Below are 24,321 nucleotides of genomic sequence, written 5' to 3' on the forward strand. Positions count from 1 at the left end.
ACCCAATTCACAGGGCTCACTATAGCACATACCCTCCCCAATGTCTATCACCCATCCCTCTCACCCCCCACCACTCCAGCAACCCTCAGTTTGTTTCCTGAGATTAAGAATTCCTCATATCAGTGAGATCATATGATACATGTCTTTCTCTGATTGACTTATTTCGCTCAGCATAATACACTCCAGTTCCATCCACATTGTTGCAAATAGCAAGATTTTGGTTTTTTGATGGCTGCATAATATTCCATTGTATATATATATACCACATCTTCTTTATCCGTTCATCTGTTGATGAACATCTTGGCTCTTTCCATAGTTTGGCTATTGTGGACATCGCTGCTATGAACATTGGGGTGCATGTACCCCTTTGGATCCCTACATTTGTATCTTTGGGGTAAATACCCAGTAGTGCAATTGCTGGGTCATACGGTAGCTCTATTTTCAGCTTTTTGAGGAACCTCCATACTGTTTTCCAGAGTGACTGCACCAGCGTGCATTCCCACCAACAGTGTAGGAGGGTTCCCCTTTCTTCATCCTCGCCAACATCTGTTGTTTCCCGACTTGTTAATTTTAGCTATTCTGACTGGTGTGAGGTGGTATCTCATTGAGGTTTTGATTTGGATTTCCCTGAACCAGCAACTCCTTTTAAATGAATCACTCATCTTTCTGTTTCATAAGACCCATTCTCTCATGTTTCTGTTAGCATATCCACTCAGTTATTCTACTGACCCATTTTCTAGATGAGGCATGTAAAGTTCAGAAGGTTTTTCAGGCTGTTAATTCTAAAGTCAACCAACCTGAAATAAATTTGGAAAATCTAACAGTATTTCTCTATTTCAGTTTCTGGTATTTCTCTATTTCAGTCTCTGGTTTTACTGCTTATGTTCACTGTCTGCAGTGAAAAATGGACTATGTGGGCCTTCAAAACTGAACAAGCACTCTGCTTGGGCCCAGGTCACCAACTGATCCTGGGTGTCCTGAGGTCAGAAGTCCAGGGTTTCACTTGGGATCAGAGTGTAGAGGTGCCCAGTCCAACAAAGAAGTGCACATTTGTTGACATACAGGGACATACAAGAGGAGCCTCTTTTTCATTCGACAGCTCCTTTGGAAATTTGCCCAGAGAAGCCTGTGACTAGACCCTCAGGCATATGTTTCTGCCATTCCTCCTTCTCTGTAAAGGTAGGGAGCCAGAGGCTGATGGGGCCCCATAGCCCTGGAGCATTTGCTACGACTGAATACAGGAAACCAGAGGAAAAAACCCCAAAAGACATGCAGCCAAAGTCCCTTCCTGGAAAGGTTGGGGAAACCTGGAAAATATAAACTGGGGTTGCCGCCTTGCATTTGGGGGCTGGCTTGCTATTGTGAGCCTCCATCCAGGAGTGAGTCTCACATCCCTCTTCCGGGAGGGAGCTTTAGTGCTCCACGGGGAGAGGTCTGAATCCAATCAACGTGTGTTTCCGTTCAGCCCAAGGCTGAAACTGACTGCCCTTAGCCGTAGATTCTGCAGCTCCAGTCATGTTCCTACACAGGCTTTTAACGCATGGTCTATAGTTCCGGGATTCAGTCTTGTGGTGTAGGGCGCACTGGGAGTGGAGTGGGAGTGGGCTGGGGAAGGAGGGAGTTCCCTGGAGATAACTCACTGCTCTTTCAATTCTGAACAGGCACCAAAGACTGCTTTGGAAAAACACAACCCTCACCTTTGAGACACAGAGACCCCTACTCTCTAATGCCTGAATAATTCAAGAATCTCCAAATGATCTGATGTCAGAAATTCACATGACTATACACCAGGCAGGTGGCATAAATAAACGGCAGCCAACCCTTCTTCAAGGAAAAGGAAGTAGCAGACATAGCTAATGGGAGAGTATGTGTTCTATCCAAAAGGCAGGTGGTATTTGACTGTAGCTGATGGGTGTATCCGGGAGCCCAGAATTACCAAGTTTTCCAATCTTTTTAAAAAAGATTTATTTATTTATTTGAGAGAAAGAGAACGTGAGATCGAGAGGAGGGGCAGAAGGAGAGGAAAGGAATCCTCAAGCAGACTCCCCACTGGGGCTCAGTCCCAGGACCCTGAGATCATGACCTGAGCTGAAACCAAGACTCAGAGGCTCAATTGACTGAGCCACTCAGGTGCCCCCCAAGTTTTCCAATTTTTAAAGATATCTAAATTTGAGTGTGAAATCTGTACATTTTAAAATATTGGCTAAGTAAAAAAAATATCATCCCATATATATATTCATTTAATAGCAGCCTCACTTTGCATATTGGGTTTCCTGGGACACAGATTCTGGAAGAATGACATGCAGGAAGTTTATTAGGGATCAATATCTGTGCCAGGGAAGGGAAGGGGAGGGGATGGTTGAGCAGAGGGGAAAGCTGAGCTGCGATGTGGTCTGAAAGGCTTTAGCTGACCTGACAGGCTTTGGAGTTGTTACCCTTTTGTGGCAAGGGGGCCAGGCTCTTACACGCTCACATTAACCACTTACCAGATCAGGCTGCCCTTGGAGTGGGAGTGGGGTTACCTGAGACAAGGGAAGTTTCCAGAAAGGGCTGATTGCTGAAGGTTGAAAGCACCTGGAGGAAGGAGTCCTTCAATCCTGAACGGAAGTGGGGGCTCGTTGGAGCTTCAGAGTGTCTACTACAGACCTCTCCTTACACGGTTCACATTCACTTCTTTGTTTAAGGCCTGGGATCACCAACTCTAGAATCTGGGTGTGCCTCTTCTTTTGGGGGTGTCAGGGCCTTTTTTCCCCCACAGCTGGTCTTAGGATCACAGTAATACTCATTATGGTCCTCTACTAGTCATTCTAGATTCTCCTCATTCTTAGCTAATGTCTTCACTGGCCCTGGTGGTTTACTTGGTGTTGGGACATGGACTCTGGTCACCATGCCTTTGTCAGGTTATGGCTGATGTACTTGTCTATTTACTATCAAGACTGGGCAAGGTAGTACCTAAAAGAACCCATGTGGATTGCAAGGGTGTCGTAATACTCCTCCCTGCCCCCGTTGTGTAACAGGAGCCCTACCTCCTCTTGATAACCTGGGTCCTGTAAGGTTGCTGATTTTCTTCCTTGCCTGTTTAGTCCCTGGGCATAGAGACCTGAGTGCCCCGTAGCAGCAGTAACTTAGAGTTCAGTAGGACTCTTGCTCTGCCCCCTGGTGGAAAGCGTTTCCCCTTTGGAAAAGATATGAAACAACCCAGAGTTGCAGGGATGTGAAACATGCATTTCCCATTTGGGTCCCTGGGAGTGATGGTCAAAGGGGTCACTCATGCTTCTTCCCCTTGGTTCTTGGACTCATGTATTCTTCTTTTGGGGACAGTACATACTTGATAAAGGGCACTGATTTAAAATGACAATGCATCCTGGAGGATGGTGCCTTATCCTTGCGAGGAATCATCCCTGAATTCGTGCTTCACTTGTCCCTTCAGTAGATCATTCCTCCACATTTAGGATGGCAGCTTCTAGGTGGGGTAGTATTTGATAGAACTACTGGATCCTGCAGTCATATGACCTTTCATGCATCTTACTTGCTATTAAGTAGACCCCTTAGTCTGATGTGATGTTATGGAGCCCATGCCGATGCATCAAATATTCTGTAGTGTTAAACTGAGGCTCTAGCAGCAGCGAAGGCAAATCCATACCTAGAATATGTGTTCATCTCTCTTTTTTTTTTTACGATTTATTTATTTATTTTGGGGGGTGGCCTTTTTTTCCACTCTCTAATGTTCACGTGTCCTTCATGAACCTTCTACAGCTCATGTGTCTTACCAAAGCCTTCAACATACTTGTCACTTCTTACTCATCTCATCCGTTTTGCATGATGTCATCCAAAGAGTGTGCCAATAGGATGTTCTTCAAGATGTCCAGACTAGATCTTTTCAGACTGTATTATAATGGAGGGAAGGACAATTGTAGCCGTGGTCAAGACTCTTCATGTGTATTGTCATCTGTTTCAAGTGCATGCAAACTTTTTGCTTTGCTTTCCTGGCAGGGATGGAAAAGAACTTCTTGGATAGTTCAGTGGCTGTGTACTATGTACTTGAGGCCATAACAATATGCTCTAGGAGAGTATCACAACACTTTCAATTTGGGTTCTTAATTGATTGAGTTATGCATTGGGATTTGTCTGACTTTTGTAGTATCTAGAGTAGTGAATTAAATGACAATATAATGGGGGTTACCAGCCCTATAGCATTTTGGTCTTTAAGGCCATTCTCTTAGGATGCAAAAAGTTTTTAAATTTGCTGTCTTGATTCAACATCTTGGGGTAAAGGTGGAGAACAGTTTTAGAGCCTTCTACTTGATCTTCCCAACTTGATTGCTGTTACCCCACAGGCTAAGAAACCAACATGGAGGTGTGCTAATTGCCATATTTGTCCATTCCAATTAATCAATAGAGGTTTGTGAAAATGACTTGTAGGTGGATCTGTAAAGCTAGTGGGTCAAAGGTAAGCCAGAACTGGGCCAGGAGTCCATTTATTACTTGGCCTCAGCATACTTTCACTCTAACAGAGGAGTTCTGCTGCTGCCTCAAGTCTCTGGATATCAGTGTCAACTGGGAACTTATATCCATCTGTCCTCTAGATGTTTAAGTAGCCCCCTTTCCCAGTTTTCAGTGGCATTAATAATTGGCCCTAGGACCCCTTGGGGAAGGACTAGAGAAATCATACTAGTCATGGTGTTGCAGGATCTTTCCTCTTGATGACCTGGCTTCTCCTTCAGTTAAATGTTTTGCAAGCCTCAAAACTAAGTCAGATCTAGAAGTTGGGCACAGGATTATGACTTTTTAAAAAAGATTTATTTATTTACTTGAGAGAGAGTGTGTGCGACCCGGGGCGGGGAGGGCAGAGAGAGAGGGAGAGAGAAACCTCAGCAGACTTCCCGCTGAGTGTGAAGCATGAGGCGGGGCTCGATCCCAGGACCCTGAGATCACAACCTGAGCTGAAAACAGGAGTTGGCCACTTAACCGACTGAGCCACCCAGGCGCTCCATGGCATTATGACATTTTAGTGGAGTACTACCTTCAGCCTTCTGATCATCAACCCTTGATTCATTTTGATTACTACCTATCTTAGTTTCCTCTACTGTTGTAACAAATGTAACCTCACCTGTGGGTCTAACATGTGTTAGGGCCAGAGATAGAGATGAACACACAGTAATTTGTAACAAATGTAACCTCACCTGTGAGATGAACAGTAATTTGTAACAAATGTAACCTCACCTGTGGGTCTAACATGTGTTAGGGCCAGAGATAGAGATGAACACACAGTAATTTATCCCTCCCTCCCAACCTTACCCCATAACCCTAGCTGGTGTGGCCCTGCCTGTGGCTTTGAAATGAGCTACCATCAAATCTTATGAAGGCCAGAGGCCTTCAGAACCATCCTCTACTGAAGAAATGAATGAGAAACTCTATCCAGGGAGAAGCAGGTTTGCACACCTTGCTCAGGCTGGTATAAGTATGATTTTTGGAGTAAGCCCATGGGGATATTTTGTGTGTGTCTATAGTATTTTTATTTTTAATTTTTGGGCTTATGTGTATCAAAGGTAGAATTGTTTGTTTGGTTATTTCTGTGTATGTAATGTATAAACATCTAATAATAGCAGGTGAATCACCACCTTGATTTCATTCATATACTTCCAGTATATGACTAAGATTTCCCCTTTTGAACTGTGGATTAAATGTATGGACTAAAGTGACTTAATGGATGGTTCTGTGATTAAATGTGTATTTGCTAATGTTAGAATAGCCTATGTGTTTCACAAAGGCTTGGTATATGGTTTTTGCCCCTTCAGAACTCTTTCTGTATTTGTTTTGGAACTATTTTTTTTCCTCTAACCTTCAAATCGAGATCAGGGAAAATGTTTCCCCATGTTAATATAACAAAATGTAAATTTGTTTTTAAAAAAGAAAATATTTTCGATGATCAAAATTATGGAAATGGCTAATCACTTATTTTAGATATATTGGAGATTAAAAGAAAGGCAGAGAATATTCTTGATTTTCTCCTCTATCCAATTTATTTATTTTTATTTTAATTTCTTTAAGATTTTATTTATTTATTTGAGACAGAGCGCACACAAGTGTGGGGGAAGGCAGAGGGAGAGGGAGAAGCAGGCTCCCTACTGAGCAGGGAGCCGGATGCGGGACTCGATCCCAGGACTCTGGGATCATGACCTGAGCCGAAGGCAGACGCTTAACCAACTGAGCCACCCAGGCACCCCTATTCAATTTATTTTATACTGCATTAATTCTACTCTATTCCAAGTGTTGTGAAAGAGCTGGACACTGAAAAGATAAATAAGACATAGTCCCTGACATAAACGAGTTTGAAAAATCAGATCAGGAAAAGTAATGGCAGGAATGGTTGCCATCTAATTAACTTGCTTTGGGCTGAGAGTTTTACATGAATAATCTTATTTAATCTTCAATATGTTCCCTATCCTTTATCTCCCTATACACTTAAGTTCTCTCATCTCGTTTAAGGAGCCAAGATCCCATGCTCTATCCTCACTTCCCAGTGGAGGAGCCATCTTTGCTCCTTGCTGTGGGCAAGTCCTCCATTTACACAAACTAGATGTCACCTGTGTTGCCCATTCAAGGACGATAGGGCTCTTGTCCCCATTCTCTTACAGAGTCAGCCCCATAGGCCTACAACCATGCTCTTACTTCTCTCACATGAGATTCTGCTTTCTTTGCCTGTTACTGCTCCATTTCCTTGTCCCCATGTATAATAAAATCCCTTGAAAGAGGTGTCTACATCAGATGTTTCCAATTTCCACTTTGATTGTCTCTTGGAAACACTCCGATCAGTTTTCACCTGCACGACTTCATTAGGGCTGCTCCAGTACACATAAACACATAGTAGGTACTCAGGAAATATGACTTGAATAATTTAATATATGTTCCCCAGAAAACCACTGTGAAGGTGGCTGTTACGATACTCATTTTATAGGTGCTCCGGTGAAGGCCCTCGGCGACCTTGACAGGGTTTTCATGCACTAATTAATTCTCACTTCTCATCTTCCTTCAACTTTCAGCAGCATTTAACAAAGTGAATACATTCCCCTCTTTGAAATAATTTAGTGTCTTGACCTTCAGAACACCATGCTCCCATGGTGTACCTTCTGTCTCACTGACCACTGTCTCTATTCCTTTTCCTAGTTGCTCATTTCCCCTCAGGATGCTTACTTAACCTCAGACCTTTCTTCCCTCTGTCTCCACTCACTTCCTTGCTCATCTCCTCCAGTATTGTTAAATAATACCTAGGGGCTGACAACTCCCAGATTTGTGTCTGTGGCCCAGATCATTCCTTAGATTTCCAATCTCGAGTATCCCCCTGTCTACTCAACATTTTGCTTTGATATTTTTTTTAAAAGATTTTATTTCTTATTTATTTGAGAGAAAGACAGAAATAATATTATTCCATGTCTTTATTCTTTCTTCAGACACAATTTTAAAATTCATATGGTCACTCACCTATTAATTTTTGAGCAATTTCTATGGGCAGAGTCCTGTTTCACACACTGAGGATATAGCTGTAAATAAAACCAACACATTCCCTGCCCTCAAGAAGCTTACATTCCAATGATGGGGAGAAGGATAATACTCAATGATAAATTACTATACATATGGTGAAAAGTACCATGAAGATAAAGCAGGCATGGAAGGGCACCAAGTGCCTTATTTTTGAGTAAGGGTGTAAGGTAAACTTCATGAGATCCAGGACATTATTATTGTTATTCACCTCTCTAACACTAGCACCTTGAAACATACTAGTGTGTAGTAAGCACAAGATAAATATCATGAGAATATTGTGAGAATGAATGAATGATGGTGAGACCCGGGGGAAGGTTACTGCAGGAGTCCCCATGAGACATGATGGTGCTAGGCCCAGGAAGGAGCTTTGCAGATTAAGAGGTCATATTATTGGCAAGTACAACTTCATAACTAGTGTGAAAGGTAAACAAGGATATTCAAGGGTAAACAATCCATAGATTGGGGGAATACAGTGTCTCACAAGCAGTGAAGCATACTTTCTAGGGGATTTTGGGCAAGAGCGAGTTTTACAGAGTTAGAAGGAACAACGTGGAAATAGGGCATGGTTGGTGAGGGATTTCCTTATACTACTAGCCGGTCCTATTTTTTAGGGTGAACTAAGCTAGCTAAGCTGAATTGGAGGATTGTGATTCATGTTTGTTGGGTTTCCGGTAAGTGGAGGCTGACTTAGGTTTAGATTTGTGACATGGTCCCAGTGACTGAAGCCACCTCCATTTTGTGGATCTCAATATATGAATTAACTTCATCAATCTGGATATAGTTAAGAGACAGAACCAATGGCATTTCCTGAAAGATTGGATATGGAGTGCAAATTGGATGGATTGAAGGAGAGGAGTCAAGGTTGATGCCACGCCTTTGGCCTGAGCAACTAGAATAAAGTAGCTTTGATTGAGTTGTGGAAGTCTACCAATGTGGTAGGTTTGGTGGCCAAAATTAAGTTTCTTTGGGACCATAAATTAAGTCTCTCTATGTCTCCTTTTCCCTCTCTCATAGTTTCCTGAGATACTTAAAGCCAAGCTCTGCTGTGTATCCAAGGAAAACCATTCAGAGTCATTCTACTGTGGAAAACATCCATGCTGGTTTCACACCTCACTCTCTTGGCCAGACACAGAGGCATTCTGTGTTGGTGGCTGCCTTTCTTATTCAAAGAAAGGCCCAGCCAAGGAAGGCTTTTTCCTTCAAACTCATCTTGGACACTTTCTTTTGATTTAAGGAAGATAAAGATGATTGAGGGGACAAAAGAGGGAAAAAATAGTGTTTGTTGTACATTTCTGATTGTGGCAACAGCTTGAACTGATTAGCTGGTTATTATGCATTCCTGTGTATGGCTTGTCACTGGAGTCCCATCCGGAGAAACACATCACAAGTCCTATTCTCCATGGCCTCTAGCATGCAAACCTGACCTCAAAGAGTTTAAACCCAAGTCTTCTAATTTGAAACAACACACACACACACACACACACACACACAATCAAGTGATCAAAAACATGGTATAAATATGTTTAGTAGAGTGTTCTGGATTATAATGACAGGAACAGAGGACATAAATAGGATGCAAGAAGGGGAAAGAAACCCATAGTATTAAAAAAGAAAAAAAGGCAGTGGTATTTCTTTAGGATTGTAAATATCCCCTATATATTTTTGTTTTTCTTAAGAACTTGCAAGATCCCTTCCAGCAAATTTGGGACACATCTTTGGGAAAGATACAGAGAGAGCTCTGCAGGGTTTCATAGTATGTAGTTAATTCTCTTTCTACCCTGTTCTAAATATAATCCTGCTCATTTGCATGCCAGTCCCCAGAATGCTTTGTAATTTCACAACTCTTGGCTAGTGGTCTCAGTATAAGAACAAAGCAAAATGTTTTGGGTGTGATTTTGGCCCTAAACCCTGCTCAGGCTTTGCAAAAGAGTACAGGGAGGTGACTTTGCCTGGCGTTCATCCTAGCCAGAGTATCACAGAAATAAAGTGGAAGTGGCTGTGGACTTTTCCTGAGAAGAGCGCATTCAGTCCACTTACCCACGAGTAACCAGAAGGTTGGATTAACTCACTTGAGAGGAGGGAGTGTTTCAGTCACCTTAGTCGCCCCTTCGATTATGTGCCCAGGTTCGTTCATTTTAGGTTTTTCGAAAGCCCAAGCTGGAGTCTTCTGTTCCTATTCTGGTGGATGCTTTATATAGTTCTCTACTGCGGGAAAGGCCTGCAATTTAATGAAAAGATGGCCAGGACTGTGGTCAGTGGCCTGCCTTATAGAAATGTGAATTTAAGATTCTTAACACAGACTTAGTTGCGCATAGTGACATCTGCAGAATATTTAGTAGGCCATTAGCAATGACAACTGGGGAGTGGGGATGGTATGAGACTTGTCTTGAAAGGGTTTTTCAGTTTTTGCAAAGCGAGCCATTTTTGTTCTATAATGGTATGTTTGGAATCATTTTCAAGGAGACCTAAGGGATCTCCTGCACTGGGACCACCAGGTAGCCCCCACCCATAAAACCCAGTTAATTTTAGCCAGTAGCTGAAGGACAATATATTCCAGCGCTGAAAGGCCATGTGTGTGCTCCCAATGACATGTTGACTTTTGTCTGTCAGCTCTGCCTAAAGTAAACTCGGGATTTTCAGCAGTGCACACGGTTCACTGCCCAGGGGAAGCCACAGTAGTGCTCCTCACACGTCCGTGGCCGCACACCAGCAATGTGATGGGGCCTTTCAACCACAGGTGTTTTCTACTCGTGCCTCACAGAGCAGCAGTAATGCACTTTCACCAATTCTGAGAGCCAGGCAGCGGAGTTCCTCTACAACGTATTATTTTGAGACTATTTTTAAGATACGGACAACAGTTGCCGGTAACTGACACGGAGTCCCTCGCAGCCGCATGAGAGCGAGGGGTTGCTTTGCATTTTCCGACACGTAGTGCCAGTGTCTCAGGAGAGCCGCGGGCCGGGCTGCGCCAAGTGCGACCAGGTCTAGGTTTTCTCCGGGCTTCCGCGGCCGGTTTACACCCGCAGTGGCCGGTAAGAGGCGGCGTGCCGCCCTTCGCTGTAACAAAGACGGCGCCGCCGCCTGCAGCCCGCGCGGAGGCGGAGGAGAGCGGGCTCCGGGAGGGCAGTCGGGAGCCTTCCCCGATCCGGATTGCGGGTCGGGAGGGTGGGAAATCGGACCAGAGCCTGGCCGCGGGCGTTGGCGCTTCCCGGGGCTCGGTGCGCGAGGCCCGGGGGGCGACGCTCGCGCTCTTCCTCCAACACCCGGGACTGCAGCATCCCCGCCCCGAAAAGTCCCTCGCGCCCCCTGGTGGCTGTGAGCCGGCTGGCTCCGCCGCACTCGTAAGTCACAAAAAAAGGAAGAAAAAGAAAAAGTGGGTGAGGCAGATGCAAAGAGGAAAATCAATAGGGATCAGAGAGAAGAGGGAGGAGTCACGGAGCAGCCATTCTGGTCTTTAACGGGGTCCCAGCTGGCACGGCATAAGAAAAAAAAAAAAAAAAAGCCCGGGCGTGAACGCGAGTGGAGGAGGGTGTGTGTGGCGGGGGGGGGGTCGGGGGTGAAAGGGGGGACCGGGGAGATTTACTATTGTCTCTGGCAGCCGCCGCGCCAGCCCGGGAGGGGGGCGGAGGCGAGAGGAGGCGGCGGCTGTGGCCAGCGCACCATTCGCTCCACCTGATCTCCGGCGCTGCGGGCTGAGGAAGGCACGGGCAGGCAGGAGCAGGAGCAGAAGAAGGAGGGAGGGAGGCAGCTGCTGCAGCCACCGCCGCCACCATGTCCTACCAAGGCAAGAAGAACATCCCGCGGATCACGGTGAGTGGGGCGCCGGGCGCCGCCGCCTGCGTCTCTCGCTCGCTCGCTGCTCGCTGCGCCGCGGGCGGGGCGCCTTGGATCCCGCCGGCTTCCCCGGTCCGGTCCCCGGGGAGGGACGGGGACCCAGGGTCCCGGGGGTGGAGAGCGGCGGTCAGCCCAGCCGGCGCGCCGGGCGCCACCCAGACGGAACGACCCTGGCGTTTGGGGAAAACAAAACAAAGAGGAAACCCAAAGAGTGGCGCGGAGAACTTTGGATTGTGTATCCTCTTTTCCCACCAGCCGGTAGTTTGCATATAACGCAGGGCTCGGGCCCTCCCAGGACCCCCGCGCCGCCCGGGGTATCAGTGTGCGCTGCCCCAGGCGGGGTGTGCTTTTTGTTTTAGGTTCCTTTTGGCGAGGCGGGGTATGCAGAGATGACACCTTTCCCCAGGGGTGCCTGGTAGCACGACCGCGCCCCTCTCCTAGCTCCAACCCGGTGGCTCTGCCCCCCCGCGCCGCGAAGGTGGCGAGGTGTCTAGATCTTGGGTCTTCACCTTGTCCCATTCTTGCCTGCATTCACCCGGTTCATATTTGGGTACGTCATATTCCAGACTGGACAACTAATGTGGGTGTAGCGGGAATGACCAACTTTTTTTTTTTTTTTTTGCCCTCGATGCATTTTACATTTTTCATGTCATTTTCTGCCCTTATCCCAAGAAAAGGCTGAGTTTTAAGAGCAGATTTTAGTTTGGGGTCGTAGGCGCACGCTGTGTGCCTTACATGTCCAACTGCCATTGTGTGCAAAAGCGAGCCACCCGCGGGCGGGTGTCAAATGCCCTGGGCGAGCGCCTAGGGCGGGGTGGAGAGGGAACGTGCCATTATCAGGTACAGAAGCCGCATCTTCACCAGAGCCAGCTCTCAGCGGCAAAATACCGCGCCCTGGCTCGGGGTTTCTCTAGGATGCACCGAAATGATGCCCCTGAAAGGAAGGGGCATAGGACAAGCTGGGATGAGCATTACCAAAAAAGAGAGGGGCAGGTGGTAGGGGGCAAAACAACAATAACAAAAAACACTGACATTTTAGTTTAGCGTGAAACAGTGTGCTTGTGCTTTGTCTGTTGTGAATGGGGTGTGTGTGTACTCTGTGTGTGTGTGTGTGTGTGTGTGTGTGTATAGTGGGGGAATGGGTGGCTACTCCATCTTTGCAAGGCGAACAAAGGAAGTGATCAACTGGCCCCTGGGAGGCTCTGCAGCTGCCCCAGGGCAGAGCTGTACCTGCTACTATAGTTAATTGGCCAGGGATCCACCAGATTTTGCTGTGGGCATGAGTCTGTTTGCACTTGCTCCGCTATGTTTGGAACGCCCTGTGTGCTTGAGATTGCCAATGCAGGACCTTACCTCTGTAGGCAGGAGGAAGCTATTCTTGGCTCTAGTGCACTTTATTCTCAAGTGGTTTTGTTTCTATTGAAGCGTGCTATCTTTTTCATGCACCTGAGCTTCACCCCACACAAGTGCACCCCACCCCTAATTGCCGTCCACCTGGTCTTAGGGAATAAACAGTGGCTAGGAGAAAGAGAGGTGGGAATGGGTAGGGATCCTTTAGCCAGGTAAAAGTGTTGGCTGTAAACATAGTCTCCTTTATCACTGCGTAATATCATTGACTTCACATTATTGAAGAAACATTGTGGATCTTTTATAATGCGTGGTATTTTCTCAGTGCCAGTTGTCTTTGCAGAGAGCTGTGGAAGGTATCATTAAAAAAAAAAAAGACTGGGACAAAAGCTCCATTTTGAGACTGTTTCCCTCACTGAGGAGGGATGAACCCCAGCTCTCATGCTGTTCTATGCGTGAAGCATGCTGCTCACATGCCACTTGCCTTATCTCTGCTATACGTTTGCCAGTTCTCCTGTTTGGGATAAGCAGAGAAAAGGTTATTTATTTATTTTTTCTTTCTAGTCCAAAGACTGCAAGGTTCTTCTTACGGACTCAGCCCGTGCTGTGGCATCGAGGGCCACGCCCATTCTTATAGGTATCACTTGGGCCACCTTTCAGGAGAGTTACAGAAATTTAGCCCTGATGGATAACTTGCCTTCAAGCCCCTGTAAATGTAGCTGTGCCCTAATGCTAGGGCCAGGTTTACAAGGGGTTCCCTTTTGTTCTTGTTTGTATGCTCTTCCCTGGGGTGGCTCCTTCATTTTCCGCACGGCTTCCATCCTTTCTCTCTGTGCATGGGGCGTGGTGCTGCGTAGCTGCCTGTGCCTTTAAGCTGGGGCTGTGTGTCTCCAGCAGCTGTGACGAGAATGGACAGCGGTTGTGAATTTCTTCAAGCCCGACTACCTTGTATTCACATTGTTGCAAGGGGTCTGCGGTGGGGAGGGGAAGAGGAGCATGGCAGGAAGGGGGCTGTTGGTCTTTGGGGGCAAGGAATCCATTTGTAAATTTTCCTCAGGCTTTGTGTTGTGTTTCTGTGAACAGGGGTTCTATTTTACGTCCAATTATTTCTGCGTGTTTGTATGTCTATAGATGATTATAGTTATCTCCATACTATAAGGGTTGCAATACTCTGCCTAGATATAATGAAAAACATTAAAATATGGCCGCAGATATACATATATAGAAAACATCGTTAAAGATCTAAATGTGACATATATCCCCTGCTGTCAATTCTAGTGTATTTTTAAGTGGTAAGATTATGGCATTTGAATTAAGTTTTCTAGCCTCCCTGTATTCCTTTCTGTGAAGGCTGCCCCACCCAGTAGCTAAAATGTCACTAGAATCTGAGGACCGATGGGGGCAGTCTTTCTTGCTGGATACCCTGTGCCTCCCCAGCCACCACCCTCTGCCACAGTTTGCTCCCCCCACCCTACTCCCCGTAAGGCTTTGTTTGTTGTTTTTCCTGCCACCTATTTTTACTGCCCTCCTGAGATCAAAGCCTTCTTATACCTGTGTTTACTGGTTTCTTGGAGAGAGCGGGTTCGTAGAATTGGCTGGGGCTTTCTCTGTGAGTGGCTCAGGCCTCCCATCTTATTGTTCTTTCTCAGGTTATCCATGTGCAATGACCTGTCTGGTCTACCTTGATACTAGCCCTTGCTTCTAAATGTCAGGCTGGCAGCTCAGGCTGGTTCAGCAGATCAGAGCAGGGACCTTGTGCTGCCATTCACCTCCGTCTCCACTGTCTAGCATGGTCCCTAGCACATAGACGTCTCATGGTTATCAGTTCAATCAATAAATGAATTAAAAATTGTTCCTAATAAGAAGAGCTCACACCTATTGTGTTTATTTTGTGTCAGGTATTGTGCTGAATGCCTTACCTCCATTGTCTCATTTTGATCCTTGATTCAACACTGTCTGAAAGGTACTATAGTTATCCCCATTTTATAGATCCAGAAACAAAACAAACAAAAACCCCCCAAAAAACCAAAAAATCCCCCAAACCCATTGAAAATCAGATGCCTTTGCCCAGGATCAGAGATTGAGTAAATGTTAGAGGCAGGACTCAAACCTGCACACCTGCTTGAAGTCAAAGTGTGTGCTCCTTACCACCACATTCTTTTTGGTGTTTCTGCTTCTACCATCATTATTACTTGGCGTTAGTCAGGCAAATGGTATAGAGGAAAGACTCTGCACTCTCTAAGTAGTCCTGGTAGGATCTGGGAAGCGTATTTTGCCTGCCACTGTCAACAGATCCCTTAACACGGTGTCTCTTACTTATATTCAATAAATGTAAATAACACTTTTGGGGGTGGTAGCTAGCATATCAGTTCTGCAGGTGGAGAGTTAGGATAGTTACAGTCCTTGTTTCCCTCTTGTATGCTACCACTTGAAGCTGACCGCAGGAGTGGGAGGGATCTAACAGTTAAGTTCCAGTGCTTTGTATGTATTCTCTTGTCAAGAGTCTCTGCAAAAACCCATTTTAAGGAAACTGAAGAACAGATAGGTGAAGTTAGTTATCCAGAGATACCCTGTGAGAATTTTGGGGCAAAGCTGGAAATAAACCCAGGCTTCTCTGTCCTGGTACAGCTGCTGCCTACCAGAGGCGCATGCAGCAGAGATTTGGAAGGTGTGGGTAAAGAGTTCCAGAATTCCCTCTGGGAGCACATTGCAGAGAATTGCCTTTTTGGAAACGGTAATTGGATTTCCGTAAGATAATGCATTTCGGCCGCATTAGAGGTTGAGTTGAATGTGTGTGATGTTTGGAAATTCCCAGAATACACATCCTCAGGCGGAACACAACCTGGAGAGTTCTTTCCTGGGCGCATAGTCAGGGTGCTGTGGTCTCACTTGAAGGGTGTGATCGTGAGCATTGTGGGTGCCATGGGAAGTTTTTATTCCCAAGGTGAAGGGAAGGGGCCTTATGAAGCGCAGCAGCTGAGCTGGGGGCCTTGAACCAGCCGAGAACCTGGAGGAGACGCGAGTCCAACCCTGCCCCAACCTCTGTGCCTTCTTCTTGCTTCAAGAGATGTCACTTGGGACTGGGAGCAAATACTAGGAGATGGAGGACTAGCGTTTAGGAGACCAAAAGAGAAGAAGTCACCCACAGTTGGCTTTATCCGTGTAAGGCATCTTGGTAGGGAAATTCCAGAGTAAAAGACGGAGGGAAAGTTAGGAATGGAAAGCATCTTAGATATCTGATCATGGAACACTCAGCCCAGGCCCTGCCTGGGGTGTTCATTTGTTACTTTATATTTTGAGCAGCTATGTGGTGAGTCTCAACCAGGTTATTCCTCTTTCTTTCTTCTTTTTTTCTTTTTTTCTTTTTAAGATTTTTAAAATTTATTTGAGGGGAGTAGAGAGAGAGAGAGAATCCCAAGCAGACTCCGAGCTGAGTGTGGATCCTGACACAGGGCTTGATCTCACAACCCTGAGATGATGATCTGAGTCGAAAACTCAATTGACTGAGCCACCCAGGCAGCCCTGGGTTATTCCTCTTTCTGAAACATGAGCACAGTGCCTCAGGTGTGTAAAGAGCTCTGCCTGTTAGTAGCTATGATGGAGTTGGCTGGGTGTTTGGGGGAATTCTGGAGGAACAGATTTTCTCAGAGAATTCCAGTCTGTGTGGTAGAACTGTCGGCTTATAAATGAAAATCTCTCTGCTTATCTCCCTGGGCTGTTGAAAGGCCCAAATGAGGATAGTGACCCTGAAAGCGGTCTCTGAGCCCCGATATCTTTAAAATAGTAAACGCTGATTTATTTATGAAATTTCAGCTACTCTGGAATGTGGGAATTCCTGAAGGGGAAGACATGATAAAGGTCTGGGGTAGAAAGAGGCTACTTAGGAAACTAGTTTTTGAATACAAGTTTTCAAAAACAAAAATTAATACAGTGTTATATAGAAGCTCTTGTTATTTTTTTCTTGCTTCAATTATGTTCCAGTGTTCCTCAAAATTAGGCTTCTCGTTCATTTCTGACAATCTAATAGGCCATTTGACTGCCTTTGGTCTTTGATATAGAGACTTTCCCTTAACCTAAATAAAGGGCATTTTTCTTATTTAGTTGCACTACATTGTTTTTCAGTCCTAATTAGCTTGGACACTAAAGTGAAGAGGTTATGAATACCCTTTATGGCAGGTTCTTCACGACTCCCTGTTCAGTAGCTTTTCCTCTGCCCTTTCTCCTCAGTTGGAAAAAACAAAAAACAAAAACACTGAATTTGAAAAAGAATAAAAAAAACCTCTTCATGTCCTAATGGGCCCTCTGTTCTTTACCTGTTGACATATTTCATAGAACTATTTGCTTTTGCTTATTACATTTGGGAAGTTACAAAATGTTTACACCAGTAGGACTATCTCCCTAGGATGTAAATCTGTCCCCCCTTTGATTCAATCAGTGCTCCTAATCATAAGGGGACTGGAAATTTGAATATGTCATCGCCTCCTGTGATGAATGTTAATAGGAAACCTGACCAGCTCCCCACTTACTCCCTCCTCAAATCAGTGCTCCATTTTACCTTTTCTCCCATTTTCTATAGACCATTCAGAGACAAATGAGAAAGACCCTGGACAACCCAGAGAAATGGGCTATTTTCTGTTTTCACACTCTTCTCTTGTGAAATGTCTCTTTCATCAGACTCAGTCTATGTCTATTTCAATAAATGAAATAGACCAAAAAAACTGTGTGGTAGAGTAGGATGAGCCCTTCAGTTTAGCCTCTTTTGTTTGGCCCTAGTCTCTACATGGAGTCTACTTACAAAAACATCTTCTCTTGGGGCACCTGGGTGGCTCCATCAGTTAAGCCTCTGACCCTTGGTTTCTGGCTCATGTCATGATCTCAGGGTCGTGGGATCGAGCCCCGCTTCCGGCTCTGCGCTCAGAATGAAGTCTGCTTGTCCCTCTCCCTCTGCTCCAACCCCTGCTCGCTTGTGCTCGCTCTTTCTCAAATAAATAAATAAATAAATAAATAAATACCCAACTTCTCTTGAGGAACTTTCTTCTGTTAATTAGATTGTAGGGATCTCAGTGGTTAGAAAGATGGGACTACGCATAGTGGAGCTGTTAAGCTACCATTTATTGAGTGGTTACGTGGGTTACTTCACTTGACTCCTAGCATCTCCTGTAGCTGCAATGATTAACCACCATTTTTGCCCTCTGGATAGAGGCTCCGAGAGTTTTAGTAACTTGACTAAAGTCACACAGTTGAAAAAGCAAGATCCTGGGATTGATCCCTCCAGAGGTGAGTTAGTTTCATAGACACGAAAGCAGTCACTCCCTATCCACAGGTGGATCACCTCCAGCTGTCCACACCTTTTAGCTCACAAATGCGGGTCAGTGTTCACAGGGCGTGGAAGGAGTGGGGATGATCTGGCCAAAGCTATCACATCACCACTGGAACAACAACCGAGCGTATGTCCTCGTAACGGTGGTTCACGCATTGCTTTGCCAGCTGTCTGAGTTAGCTTCTGGCTTTTGCCCAGATGCACGTATGAGTGCAGGGTGGAAAAGCAGATGCTGTTTTCCTGCCCTGCATAAGTACAGATCTGGGCCCAAGGCCCCTTCACACTCTGTCTCTGTCTGCTTCCCAGACTTGGAAGGAGCCAAGCTCCCCGTTCCCATTCCACAAGAGAAATCCAGGACACGCCCAGCCCTCTAAGCAGGAGGGGGGAGCTCCACTTTAGAATGGTCCAGGAACCTATTTGGGACATCTGGAATTCAAGGACACATTTCTCATGGCTTAATTAGTCTCTTTTTTCCAGGGAAGCACTGGACAATGAAATATGCAGAATAAAGTGAGATTTGATTTTTTAAGAGAGGAGTTCTGCTTCTGCAAAGGAGCACTCTTGTTTTTTGACACAGGGAACAACAGCCCTGTATGGAGTGTCAGCATGTTGTGCTTCAGGCCTGCCATTGCCTCTGATTTACCCGTGACTTTGGGCAAACCCTTATTATCCCTCTCAATTCTGCATCAGTCAAATGACAGCATTGAACTAAATGATCTCCAAGGTCCCTGCCAGGGCACATGATCCTATGAGCCTTTATTTTGTCCTCTCTTTTTTCCTGAGATCATGGTCAGCCCCTGTGACTGTGTTCCGAATTTAGAGAAGAGTCGTAAACCCTTTCTGTGAGAGAAGAGAACGCAGTGAGTGAGAAGAAAGAGCAGTCCTTGTTGGCTTAAATTGAGTGGGGCCAGCCCAAATCTGTGTTGGGTCTAAGGGACTTCGGTTGCGTTTTACACTTAAAGTCCCAGCCTTTTTCTCATTCAGAGGGTAGATTTGGTTAATAGACTCTGTACAGGAGAGAAACGGAATAATGATGTCCTTTTCTTCTTCTTTGGTATTAATTCAAATGAGTATTATTAAAATGAGACCATGATTCCTTTGCTGGCACATACAGTTTCTCTTTTGGATAAGGCTACCATCGATAAAGGCACAAAGGTGACAAATTGCCCCAAATCTACACTGGTCAAGCGACTAGGGAGACCAACAGAAAACAGCTCCAAGTCTATATATGCTCCACCAAGCTCTTTTCAGTTGCTCTTGCCAATATTTTAAGTGTGGTGGCTGTCATCCAATGGAAATAACCCCTTCCCAAAAGCCAAATAATGCCATGGACACCCCATGAGGTAGGGATGGTTTGGATTTTGTTACCACTGAATCTACAGCACTCACTCTTTGGCATATATTAAGCCCTCTGTAAATATTTGTTGAATGAATGGGTACGTTGAACACTTACATTGCAGGAAAAATTTCAAGCTAGAAGATGATCAGAACGTGCATACATTTGTGCTTGTACATCATCCTCCCTTTCACTGGCAGCTTTCTTGAATATTAACTTTTAAGAGAGACGGCCTGGCTCTAAGAAACCAGCAGAGAGGATCACTGAGCCAAGAGAAACAGGACGGCACATCAGCAGAACGAGCAGAGTCAACTGTACTCTGGGACCTGACCAGTGCCCATGGAGCCCGGCCCTCATTTGTACTTCTCTCCTCGTAGACCTCCCTTCCTTCCCTTCTTCCAAATCCTGCATCTGACCCCATTCTCAGCCTGTTTCAGGGCCTACCTGGGTACATCTTGCTTGCAAACAGACCCGTTGTTTCTCTTCCAGGAAATGATTTAAAAGAAAGAGAACTTTATGCCTCCTTTCAACTCGAGAAAATTGTCACCATGAATTTTTGAACCAGGATCCAACATAGATCTGAATCGAGGCCTTTCTGCCTTTGCCTAGAAACTGCAAGCCATTGGAGTTATTAGCAGCAGTTAGACAGGGCAGTCTGCATTGTACAGAAAACCCCACCTTTTAGAAGACTCGATGAAGGAGAAGCCCCTAGGTCTTTTTTGCTTCCCTATTAGGGTTGGCCATTTAGATGGAATGTTTTTATGCTTGTGTATATATGTAATACTTAATGTATTAGAAAATGTCATGTATAACATAACCAAGTATAATAACAGCATTTGGCTCTTTTTTTGATTGTAGAACACGTATTGACCATTGGCTCTGGACCTAGCAATGCGATACTTGTCTCTGGAGCATCTAATCTGGAACACAGAGGGGAAATTAGTTTACGACAGCAGCTACTACTACTACTAACAATAACAAATATTTATTGTATCCTGTGTTGAGTGCTTTTTATTCATTACCATAATCACATAATCCCCAGAACTGTTCAGTTAGGTGGATGGATTTCCAACTCGGTCTTCCCATTTCATTGTGGAGAACACTTAGGTCAGAAAGTTTGCCTAACATCACATAAGCCTTCAGTGGTGGAACCAAAATTCGAACTGACTTAGCCCACATTCTTAACTGCTAGGTGGAGCAACCTTAAATTCTACCTTCTTTTATCTTCTCCCACCTCCAGGGTCATGAGACACTCGTGCAAATTGGAGTTCACTTAATTCAGGTCCAGGGTGAAGGCTTTCCCTGCACCTGTTTCCTATGAACCATGAGTAGTTGAGGTTATGGGAGGTACAGAGAACAGCCATTTGGTGCCCTCCTCTGCATGAGCGCCACCTGGTTCTGGAAGCCCTCCAGCCTTCCCATTACAGGCAGCCTCACTTCCCAGTATGTCCAGAGCTGCTCCACACGATGGTACATTCAGGGCCAACTTGCCAGGGAGGAGGCCACCACTCTTAGCAAAGAAGACTATTTTGCATTGAATTAACAAAAATACCAGTGAGGATTTCTTCTTAACGTGGATTTGAATGCCTCCTTCTAATTCCATACCCCACAGGACATTCCCCAGCTTCTCAATAAATCCAAAGCAAGATTCTGCTGAGGTTTTGATTAAATGTAGCTCTGTGAGATTGATAGAGTCAGAATTCCCTTAGAGAGTATTTTAGTCTAAACTTCCCTTACAGGTGAAGAAACGGAGATGGAGACACAAGTGGGGCTGAATGAATTAGGGCTTCTTCTGTCTGGTCTATTGTAGGGCGCTGAATTTTAAAATTAAGTAGGAATTTTTTTCCCCCAAATACAAAAAACAGCATGAGGGTTACAGAAGAATTTACCAAAATAAACAAAATGAGTACAATACAAATAAGCTATGGTGAAATTAATCAGAGACAGCCATTGTAAATTTTATGAATACACCCATTTAGAACTTTTTCTCAAGACTGTATATGCCATTTATTAAAATGGTACAACGTAGTGTTCATGCTGTTTTATGTCTTGCTTTCCATTCCGCAATATATTATAACATCTTTCCATGTTTCAAATATTCTTCCATAACATAATTTTAAAAACCCACAAATTATCCCAGTGCTTGGGGATCTGGTTAAATTAATCCCATTTTGTTTGAATTTTTGTGTTTGTTTCTACGATTGTAGGATTAACAACAAACATGAAATGATGCATTTGTTTTCAATTGCCATTTTTTAGGTGAACTTAAATTAAAAGGTATTCCAGGATGAGAGGTTGGGTAACTTGCCCCGAGTTGCTCAGCTCAAGACTGCCAGCCTATAGATTTGAAACCCACTGTCTTTCATCTTCGTCCTATATTCTAGTCATTGCTCTGATTGCTTTGGCAGTTGGGCCATTTTCCATGGAGAGCTCTGCCTTCCCTTTCTCTTCTGCTCTTGAGAGAGCACGTTGGTTTTCTCACGTCCGCCCTTGCTTGCCTGTCTGATTCGCTGAGGCTGTTGACATTTGTAGAGGTACACAGTGTCCTGAGACCTGAAGCTACACAGCTGGAGAGGAAACATGCCTAGCTCTTTCTCCCCTCTCCTTAATGGCTTAACCTATGAGCTTGGAAGCTGGTTTTAATTTTACATTCTCTGTGTGTATATGTATGTTTGTTTTTAAAACTTTTTTCGTCTTAATTCTTTCAAGGAGACCTTTATTTGAAATCATATACTCTTTCCCTCAAAGCCAATTTGTGCCCCAAATCGTGATGAGATTACTTTGTTTGGGGATATTGATAAATTCAGCTTGGGGTTTCTGGTTTATCCAACTAAATTGGTTTAAATTATGGCCTTACAGAGAGAAAGGGCATAAACAACTTAGAAGGTTTTAAAGCAATTGGATCTAATCCTCCGCTTTAGAGACTTCATCCTGGGTTGATTCCACAAAGAAGGTATGTTTTGTTTTGTTTTTATTTCAGTTACTTCGTGGCGTGCTCTATCTCAGACCCTTTTTGATGTGAGAAATTATGGGAAACACTTAGCTTTGCTCAGTTCAGGGCAGGAAGAGAAAGAAGGGATCCATTATTCCAACCCCTCATTTTAATGATTAGGAAAATATGGGCCAAAGAGGGAAAATAATTTGCCAAAGGTCACACAGCAAAATAATTAAGGAAAAAAAGCGTAGTACTCATTTCCCTTACTCTAGTTCAGTACTTTTCTCACCTCTCCCCCCCTTTTTTTTGAGGCAGGGGAATTTGAGGGCCTGTTGTTGGCTGAATTTTGAACCCTCAAAGTTTGTGTGGTGAGGTCCTAACCCCTAGTACCTCAGAATGTGACTGGATTGGGCGATAGGGCCTTAAAGACATGACTGAGGTAAATGAGGTCATTAGGGTGGGTCCTAATCCATTATGACTGGCTCTATAAGAAGAGTTTAGGACAGAAGTCACAGAGCAAGACCGTCTGAAGACACAGGGAGGAGAAGGCCATCTGCAAGTCAAGGAGAGAGGCCTCAGGAGAAACCAACCCTGCCGACACCTTGATCTTGAACTTCCAGTTTCCAGAACTGTGGGAAAATCAATAACTGTTTTTAAGACACTCAGTCTGTGGTACTCTGTTATGGCAGCCCTAGCAGACTGATACGGGGGGAAGGTAAGGACAAAGACATTTAAAGATTCAAATCTTCAAACTTGAGAAGTTCTCAATGAACAGAAAAGGGAAACCCACATAAATAATGTAAGAAATGATACCATGTCAGAGCCCATACGGACTGATCTTTAGTCATAATTTTATCCATGACATCTCATTTCATCCTTATGTCCAGATTATAATTATTTATAGCTCTACTTTACAGTTGAAGAAACAGATTCAGGAGGTTATCTTACCTCAAGTTACATAGTTGATAACTAAGTGGTGGAGCAAGCTCCCAGTTCACCTCCTTGTCTGACTTGCAACCCTTACCTCGCACTCGGGGCTGCTTCCCTGGCGGGAAGTTAATCCCAGCTGCATTGTCATCCAGTTGTTTAAAGTTAGGAAGAAGAAAATGTACTCCAGAGTCTCAGCGACTCGCAGTCCACCTAATGGATTGGACGGGACATATGTGGCCCCTGATTTTTAAGAAGAATACAGAAAACGGGGAAATTTTAAAAGATAATCAAGCAATTTGAATTTCACTACAAAGTCTTCCCAGTGGCTTTATACCCTCACCTGTCGGAATGGACAGGTATACATAGTGAAGGATTAAGGTTTGGAATGGTGGACCCCAGGCCCCAAAGAAATCTGACGCATCGCAGGGGAATCACTTACCCACACTGGGTCATATTTGCTAGAGCAGGAATCCAGACCCGTACATCTGTAACATGAGCAGATGTGGAAACTATCTGCGCCAGAGTTTTATAATGACATATTTTGTAGGTATTTCCAACAGGAAGGCCTGATAAATATGCAGTCAACTAAAAAAAACCAAAACAACAACAACAACAAAAAAACCCCGTCCAATTAATTTGAGCTACTGGTAAACCCAAAGCTGATCATATGGGAAGCATGAGGTGCTTTACGTATGGAATGTAATTGGCTGTCTTGCAGCTCCATCCTCCCTGTTTTGTGTGGTCTATCAGTGCTTCAGTGTAGAGGTTAAAGTCACTTGGACTTTATCAGTAAGAAGGCGCAATCAAGTTAAGAGGGGGATAGGGTTTGTTTCCAGCAGATCCTGGGGCTAAGACTCAGCTCAGCTCCAGACTAGCCATGCAACTTTGTTGGCTCTGCCTTTAGAGTAGAATCTCAATCCAAGCCCTTGTCACTATTTATCATCACTCACCACCGCCCTAGCTCAAGCCTCCCTGGTCTTACTGTAACCCCCTAATTGATCTTTGTGCTCCCACTTTGCCTACACATAGGTCATTCTCTGGGCATAACCAGGGTGATCCTTTACAAATATAAATCAG

At 44.8% G+C, this 24,321-nt stretch overlaps 1 protein-coding gene across 2 annotated transcripts in view; it reads left to right on the forward strand.

Moving 5' to 3' along the window:
- The window catches only part of DPYSL3 (dihydropyrimidinase like 3), a 104,664-nt gene that overhangs the window by 37,604 nt on the left and 42,739 nt on the right, over window positions 1-24,321 (forward strand). Inside the window, exon 1 of one of the 2 annotated variants that reach the window (XM_081826885.1) lies at window positions 11,193-11,352. The exons of the other annotated variant lie outside the window; for it this stretch is intronic. Coding sequence (XP_081683011.1) covers window positions 11,314-11,352 — 39 coding nt within the window. The 5' untranslated portion in view covers window positions 11,193-11,313. Of the gene's footprint in view, window positions 1-11,192; window positions 11,353-24,321 lie in introns of those variants that run through there. 2 annotated transcript variants of the gene reach the window in all.

The sequence above is a fragment of the Leptonychotes weddellii genome, chromosome 7 (genome assembly GCF_054177405.1).
Source record: "Leptonychotes weddellii isolate Sample4059 chromosome 7, ASM5417740v2, whole genome shotgun sequence".
NCBI lineage: Eukaryota > Metazoa > Chordata > Mammalia > Carnivora > Phocidae > Leptonychotes > Leptonychotes weddellii.